General features: G+C 34.4%; 1 protein-coding gene across 1 annotated transcript; it reads left to right on the top strand.

Annotated features, from left to right (window-relative positions):
* Positions 1-1,150: 1,150 nt before the first annotated feature.
* Positions 1,151-6,158, top strand: LOC132034043 (protein kinase STUNTED). Its single transcript, XM_059424259.1, is given in 11 exon segments — positions 1,151-1,487; positions 2,459-2,556; positions 2,985-3,228; positions 3,314-4,057; positions 4,133-4,381; positions 4,538-4,701; positions 4,806-4,885; positions 5,007-5,154; positions 5,233-5,382; positions 5,544-5,789; positions 5,791-6,158. Coding segments are annotated over 11 exon segments (2,475 nt in total). The 5' UTR covers positions 1,151-1,315; the 3' UTR covers positions 5,971-6,158.
* Positions 6,159-8,828: the final 2,670 nt, after the last annotated feature.

Here is an 8,828-nt window from a genome sequence, read left to right as displayed (position 1 = left end):
TACATTAAAAGTATTCTATATAACAAACCCGATGGGATTTTATATAATATGAGTGTTTTGTCTTGTCAGTAAATTTATCTAATGACGAAATGCACATAGACTTGATATCCCAAGTGCATACAACAATTTTATCTCTTATTAAAATTGGCCAAAATGTCTAAATAGTTCTATTTATTTGTATCGATTCCCTTGAAATATAGCATAATAATAGTGGACCCAATAATAGTATGTCTCAATAGGAAAAAGCAAATTACTTTTCACTCCATAGGAGCAACCCACTGCAACTTTGCATCATATGTTTATCCTTGACCAAAAAATCAAATGAACTTTCCTTCTTATCTTACTTTCTCCTTTAGAATGTGGTACACAACTTTTACTGATATGACTAATCCATATTCGTATCGAGTAGATCGTTTAAGAGGCAATTCATTCTCATTCCATCAAGAGGTTTTCTATCATTCAAATTTGAAAATTCATTACCCAATTAACTCAAATTTGCATCAAGTAAATCCAATAATAGGTCAACCACACCAATCAAGACCAATAAATGTTATGATGGGGTAATAAACATTCTCCTGTTCTTAATTAAAGATTTTGAATTCAGAGTCTTGAGACTGCTGTGGCTTTTAGTGGGAAATACTTTACTTTAAGTAAAGAGAGTGCAGAAATTTGAGTTTGTGAGAACAGTGCTCTAATTCTTCAAAGTTTTTATCTTGAATTTAAATTAATAATTTATACATATTTGATAAAAAATTTAATATAATATATGATTCGGACCAAAGTGACTGAGTTCGACCGAACCCACTCCCAAGGGCTAGCTCCGCCCCTGCTCGCAAGTTGCAAAACGAATACCCGCATGCTTAAATTAAAGAAATAAAGAGAGAGAGAATGGAGTAAATAAGCACTATTTCATCCAAAACATTCCTAGTTCCTACTACATAGGCTTTAATAATAATTGAAAAAAATAGTTTAAATTCTAATAGTACTATTTTTTTTTTTGGCACATTAAATTGTAATACTAGTAATAGTTGAGTTGCGTATTTAATTTGGGTTGACGGCGGTTTTGCTTGTTGGTATCAAGCTAACACCCAAAAGTGGACCAAACAAGCAAGACAAGTCATCATTGTTACTTCAAATAAAAACGCTACTAACACCACTACTCTATCTATCTCTTTCACCATTTGTTTTCTCTATCTAACCTTGAAAACCAAAAACCAAACACTTAAACTTTTATTCTTTTACTCCTCTTTATATATGATATGAACACCATTTTCCTTTTACCTCAATAATAATAATAATCTCAAGTCACATAAAAATGACACAGTTTCAGTGTATTCTTTCTGGTGGAAAAGATGAAGGTGGTAACAAGACTATTGTTGTTGGAGTTAAGTTGGATGGTGCAAGTAGAGAACTATTAACATGGGCTCTTGTTAAAGTTGCTCAGCCTGGTGATCTTGTCCTTGCTCTTCATGTTCTTAATAATAATGGTATTTTTTTCCTTCCTTTTCTTTGCACTAAAAATGTTTTTTTTTTTTCTTGTTTTGAAACTATATTTGTAAAAGAATTTCTTTGTTTATTTTCATTTTTTCCCTTTTGAATCCTTGTTTCTTCTGTTTTGAAGCTGGGATTTTTGGATTTTTTTTTTTGGAAAATAAAATGGTTTGTTCTGTTGTTGATTTTTTTTTATTATTTTATAAAGTTGGGTTTTTTCCCTATCTCTCTTTGCTGTAATTTTTTTTACAAAATCTTGTTTGTTTTAGCTGAAATTGGGGAACTTGGAATAAGCTTTTTTACTACCCTGAAAACTGAAACTGGAAAAATTTCGATTCATTTTTCTCTGAATTTGTTTTGGAAATGTTTTCCTTCTGCTTTTACAGGAAAAAAATGTTTTTTTTTTTTTTAATCTCATTTTTCTTCCAGTTGAAATTGGGAATCAAGAATTATTACTTATACATCTCTCAAAATGGAAACTGGAAAATATTAGATACGCCTGAAATTTGTTTTCGAGTTGATTTTGTTTCTGCTTGAAAGCCATAGTTTTTAGTTTTCTTTTCTCTAATATGTTTTTTTTGGAATTCTTTCGCGTCAATTAATAGTTATTAGCTTAAAAAATCACCATACTTTTTTATTCTAATTTTCTTTAACAGAAAAAATAACTTTCTGATATAATAAATCTTAGTCGAGTCACCATATGAGAAATCAAACTCTAAAAGAAAGAAATGGGTTTTTATTTTATTGTTTTGGTACATTCCCTTTTCCCTATTCAGTAAAATATGTCACCTTTTGATGCTGATAATGTGAATGAGAATTTTGCTGTGTTATGGGTGTTAACAAAAAATTGTCGTCTTCTCTGCGTTGCCCAAGTACAATTTTTCTTATTCTGTCAGTGCTATTAAGGCTGTGAGAATTTTAATTCTTTCGGTGAAATGAGTCTTTTTTATGGCCCTGTTTGGTACAGAAATTGTAGATCGTGATGGGAAATCTTCACTGTTATCGTTGGTCAAAGCATTTGACTCAGTTCTTGCAGTTTATGAAGGCTTTTGTAATCTCAAGCAGGTAACTAATTTTCATCATTTTGCCTAAAAGGGTAAACTTTTCTTTTTCTTTTTCTTTTTTTGGGCTTATGTTAGTTGGGCCACTGGATATTATGAGAAAAAACTTAAATATTATGTCTAGTGAATACATTTTATTTTACTGAAAACCATTTTCAAGTGTTTTGTTTTCTTGTGGGAGGGGAGGGTTGAATTGGATTGTGACATTGTTGGTGGATGGAAATACTGATGCATTTAATTATTTTTATTTTATTTTTTATTTTTTTTGAATGCTTTCATTGGCCGCCGAAAGAAAAATGTTTTTTTTTTTTTTGTGGATAAATAAGGATAGGAAAGATGTTCTTGCGGGCGTCATAAAGTGTTTTTTGTCAGTTTGCTTCATGTGGTTAATGTCATGCTTGAGCAAAAGTCTGAATCTTTTTTCCATTGTAGGTGGATCTTAAGCTAAAGATCTGCAGAGGTACATCGATCCGAAAAATTATTGTTCGTGAAGCGAATTCTTACTTAGCAACAGATGTTATAGTCGGGACTGCTAATCATACAATTCGATCATCAGCTTCAGTTGCAAAGTACTGTGCTAGAAAATTGCCAAAAGATTGTTCAGTATTGGCTGTTAATAATGGAAAAATTGTTTTTCAAAGAGAGGCCTCCTTAGCATCGTATGCCAGTTCAAAAGGTCGGCATTCGCTTTTGTTTTTTCTGGTTGATTGAGCAAGATCTTTAATTCATAATAACTGACTTGATGTCTTTGTTGTATGTAGAACTTGAGCATCACAATGGGAATCGTTTACTTAGTGTAATTCAGCGGACACTGACTAATAAGAACTCTAAAGTATTAAATGACAGCACTGGGCTGAGGCCAACAAATTCCTGCAGGCAAGTTGGTTATCAGACTCTAGGTGAGGCATTACTGAAAGCTGCTTCTGAATCATCAAGAGGGAATTCCCTTAAACAGAATTGTTCAGTTTGTTCACCCGACTATCCGTTGCCTGATAATTCTTGTACTCAAGTACACGAAGAGACTTCAGACAATAACAGTGATGATAATTCAATGGCGATAGTGCCCGTGCAAAGGCAGGAGTCAGGATCTAGTTCAATTACATTGCTGAAAAAGGATTTGCCTGAAGTGAGACCTGGTTGGCCATTGCTTCACCGAGCTATATTATCAAATCAACAAGCTGCAGAGACTTTATCAATAAGGAAACTCTCTGTTGTTCAGTGGGCACTGTGCCTGCCAAGTAGACATCTCTTGTGCATGGAGGACGATACAGACAAGAAAAATCTACGCTCTGATGATGATGAAAGTTGTCAAGCTCCTGCACTAGATGAAGAAAGTGGCGCAATTGTTCCTGTCAATCACGTGACAACGTCCTCTAAATCCTCACCAGACAATTCACCAAGAACCTTACCAAGAGAACTAGAGGGACTTCATGAGAAGTACTCTGCAATGTGTAGATTGTTCAAATTCCAGGAACTTTTCTTGGCAACCTTGAGCTTTTCCTCAGGTTTGTGCTTTTCTCAGCTGCAGATTCGCAAAAAGGTTCGATATAGTTGACTCACATTCATTTTCATGATAACAGAGAACATTATTGGTAAAGGAGGAAGTAGTCAGGTTTTCAAAGGCTGCCTTCCTGATGGAAAGGAACTTGCTGTGAAGATCTTAAAACAATCCGAAGATGCAGTGCGAGAGTTTGTTTTGGAAATTGAGATTATTACTGCTTTGAGTCACAAAAACATAATTTCCCTATTTGGATTCTGTTTTGAGGACAACAACCTTCTCCTTGTATATGATTTTCTATCAAGGGGAAGCCTTGAAGAGAACCTACATGGTAGGATAATAACATTTTCCAAAACTTTTGCTCTTCCCAGTCAAAGTTACTGCAATTTCATCCTATACTTTGTCTAGAAGTAGAATTAGAGTAATGAACACATATACAAGATCTTTAGGTCTTCAATCTTTTTGACTCAGGAGGTTGTTCATTCAGGTAATAAGAAGGATCCTCTGATGTTTGGGTGGAAAGAAAGATACAATGTCGCTATTGGAGTTGCTGAGGCACTAGAATATCTTCATGGTAGAGATTCTCAATCAGTGATCCATCGTGATGTAAAATCGTCAAATATATTACTATCTGATGATTTTGAGCCACAGGTGATGCTCTCTAACTCTTTTGCTGCTTCTTTCCTACTTTCCTTGGGGATAAAGATTGCTACTTTGATCTAACTAGTAATTTAATTGGCTTTTTCGCTTTTCAGCTCTCTGACTTTGGACTTGCTAAATGGGCAACCGCCACCTCATCTCATATTACATGCACTGATGTAGCTGGAACTTTCGGGTATGTAACTTCTTTAGCTTTCTAGAACCATGAGGACTTGTTCAAGAGAAATTGAAGAGAATATATGGCGTCGTGTTATTTCCTCTAATAAATTATTCTGGTAAAATGTGCTTTGTTGCAGTTACTTGGCTCCTGAATATTTCATGTATGGGAAGGTTAATGACAAGATTGATGTTTATGCATTTGGAGTAGTACTTCTTGAGCTTCTTTCAGGAAGAAAACCCATAAGTAACAATTGTCCAAAGGGTCAAGAGAGCCTTGTTATTTGGGTATGTCCTGTGTGCTCATCTAATTAAGTCAGTTTTGTTTTGCATCATAAACTAATACATCAAGTGTCAAATTTGCAGGCAAAGCCAATTGTAACTTGTGGGAAGTATGCCCAATTACTAGACCCTCAGTTGAGTTCTGATTATGATCGTGAACAAGTAGAAAGGATGGTACTTGCTGCTGCCCTTTGTATCAGACGTGCTCCACGAGCTCGACCACAAATGAGCATCGTAAGTCATATTCAAGTTTCTTGAAATTTATTTAATATTTAAGGACCATGCTTCTTCTCTGTATGATTTTCGACGTGCAAAAATATTTGTATGTTTTGTTAAATCGCCTTGTCCTTGGCTAGATATAGAAGTCTAGTGTTTAACGCGCCCGGTTTTTACAGGTTTCAAAGCTTCTCAAAGGTGATGCTGAAACAACCAAGTGGGCAAGGTTACAAGTCAATGGTTTAGAAGGATCCGACACAATGCTACCGACAAATGCCATGGAAGGGGCCGATATGTTGGAAGATGACACTTACTCACATTCTAATCTCCGGTCACACCTTAACCTTGCATTACTCGGTGTTGAAGAGGATTCTCTCTCAATAAGCAGTATTGAGCATAATGTTTCGTTGGAGGACTATTTGCGAGGGAGGTGGAGCCGCTCATCAAGCTTTGACTAACCAAACTCGTTCCGTTTATGATTCTTGTGTATACTTCTTTCATTTTTACTCACCACCTTCAACTAGAGGGTCGGTCGTGGTTATTTGGTGGGTTTTGGATGAGAGGTTGTTATGGTGTGCCTCCTCCTCCCCTTTTAATCATAACTAGATAGTAACATTTTGATGTGCAAGTTTTTGGGAGAAGGGTTCAGTTCTCTTCTCAATCAGAAATCAAGAACTGACCCTTATTTCAAGTGTATGTAGATGTATAAAACTCTTTGTCAAATTGAGAAGTACAGTAATAATTTCCCTGAATTTCTCAACAAAAAGCTAATGAAATCTGAGTATTCTTGGTTTCTTTTTGCTTGCTGATATTTGATTTGCTGCAACTTTTCTTTAAAAGTCATCAGTCTTTTCTTGATCTAAGATGGCAAATTTCAGTACCTTCCCCTTTTCCTAGTGAAGTGAGGGTCACTATCATGTTAAATTTTCTCACATGTTGTCATTTTTATGTCTGCCTCAGCTGATGAAAGGTCTTATATCTTGTAGCAAAGTATATCAATAAATGTAACATTGTCAAGATTATAAAATCATTGTGACTTCAAAGTAACCAGTCTCTCGGACCACCACAGAAACTGAGAGTTCCATATTGATGATTCTGATCAAAAGTGGAGTTGTACACCAATAAAAAGCAAAGTGGCACATCATTTTCCACTAATCTATAGTCACCGACACTGGTGCTTTAATTTCCTCCATAGGTTCCTTCTATTATTTTTGGCAAAAGGGTTCTTTAGTCACCAAAAGTGCCCCACAAATAAAGGCTAACAACTACAGATTTGGTTTCTTCTTCCTACTATTAAGATTGAAAAGTACTTGCATAACTTTGGGAAAATATGGCTAGCACCTTTTGCATCAATAATTGTTTTACTTTTTTAGTGTGTGGCAAGTTGGCAACTAGAGCAAGTTTATTAAATTGTTGAAATGTTATTTTGATTTGTGGGTAACATAATAAGGATCATAGAGAATATATAGCAAGACGACTTTCACGTAATACAAGGGCCTCAATGGTTCTTTGAAAATTGGCTGAACTAATCGTGCTTAACTGAGCCGTACTGATTCTTTTTAATCAAATCTTAGTTTTCAATTGTAATCGTAGTAAATAATTAGGGTGAGTTTTAAATTTTATAAAAGATACAAAAAAAAATAAATAATGAACTGAATCAAATAAGTTAATATGTATAATATATGTTTTTATATTAAATTTAAAATAACGAAGCATTTGAATTTTTAAGCTTGAGCATTGAGGTTGTTATAAGTAATCCCCAAACCTACAGACTCCTCTTCTTTTTTTTTTCTTCCCCTTTTATATTTTTCTACTATTTGAAATACAATATGAAGTCTATACATTTTTTTTTTCATACTCTCTAGTGATGCTACATGTTTTTTTTTTTTTTAAATCTTTTGAACGGCAGACTTTCAGTTATCAACTCAGTAATCATTTTAATAGAACAAAAGAACACTAGTTGTTTTGACAAAGAGTATTTTAGGAGTGCACAATTTGCGTCGCTACATTTGTTTGGTAAATCAAAATCTTGATTGGGCATTGCATGCATACAAAGCTCTTGTAGTAAAAAGTTATACTCAACAAATATAAATTACTCTTAATCTATACTTATGTGTTACTATATTAGAACTTGTTATTAATTTACGCAACAAACGTGATACCCTAATAACACCGCAACTTTTACGTGACATTTTGAAAATAAAGTACCAAAAATTAAACTACTCGTAATAATACCAAAGAAATTGAGAAGATTGCGGTGGCCAAAAACACTAACTTTGATACTACAATACAATAGCCGAAAAAAGACTTCTCAGATTTTATACGTGTGATACATGTTCCTTCTATTTCTCCAAGTAAAGCTCTTCGCATCGCAATGCCTATTGTGTCGGCTTGGCCTTTCAAAAGTAGAGACAAAATAAAGCGTCCATAATAAAGGCGTTTCTTGTCTGTTCTTGATTCAACACACTTCCACTGTAGTGTCCGGGTAGATCTTGTTACTTTCTCTCGAACCATAGTACTATTATTTGATTAGATCATCGAATCTTTTATTTCTCTTGGGATTTCTTCAACGTTCAGTTCTATACACGTCGTTTTTTAGGGGGTCTACAACCATTATGTGGCATAGGGGTTACATCTCGTACGAAACTTAAAAGTATACCGCTTCTACGAATAGCTCGTAATGCTGCATCTCTTCCCAGTCCAGGGCCTTTTATCCTTACTTCAGCTCGTTGCATACCTTGATCCACTACCGCTCGAATAGCATTTCCTGCTGCGGTTTGAGCAGCAAAAGGTGTTCCTCTTCTTGTACCTTTGAATCCAGTTGTTATGGTATAATTTCTTAAAATATTTATTATCCAAAAATTTCCATGTACGAATAACACCAGGTAGCCATTTTTAACGGTGCTATTAAAATATAACACTATTTACAATGTATTTAAATTTTAGCCACTTCACTACTTCCTCCTCTTTCTTCTTTGTACGAAAGTGATTTATACATTAATGACTTCTAATGGAAACAAAAACAGTACAATTTTTTAAATAAATTTTAGACGAATTATCAAGTCAAAACTCTGTAAAAGCTTAAATTAACATAGCAAAAAAAGTTGATATTGCATTATTTTTCACGGTTTATCACAAAATTACAATCTGAATGAAGAACTGACTATTTTTTTAACTACATCCTCTCGTGCTTGTTTTAATGAAGAACCGACTATTTTTTAACTACATATAAAATGGTGGTTAAAAATTAATTAGCGGAGTAAAAACTGGCTGGTCCACACAAATTTTACCTTAACCCGTCAACTATACCAAAGCCCATTTAACTAGCTCCTTGGTCATTTTTTTGCGCGGATTGCCCTTCTTTTGGGGTGGTCTTTAAATTTTCTTTTTCATGTTGTAGTCTTTAAATTATGCCCCTATATTCTTTGGTCTTTAATTTTTGCCCTTCGCGTTGCAATTACGGC

This window comes from Lycium ferocissimum, chromosome 10 (assembly GCF_029784015.1).
Source record: "Lycium ferocissimum isolate CSIRO_LF1 chromosome 10, AGI_CSIRO_Lferr_CH_V1, whole genome shotgun sequence".
Classification (NCBI taxonomy): Eukaryota; Viridiplantae; Streptophyta; class Magnoliopsida; order Solanales; family Solanaceae; genus Lycium; species Lycium ferocissimum.
This window is presented reverse-complemented; position numbering and strand designations above follow the sequence as displayed.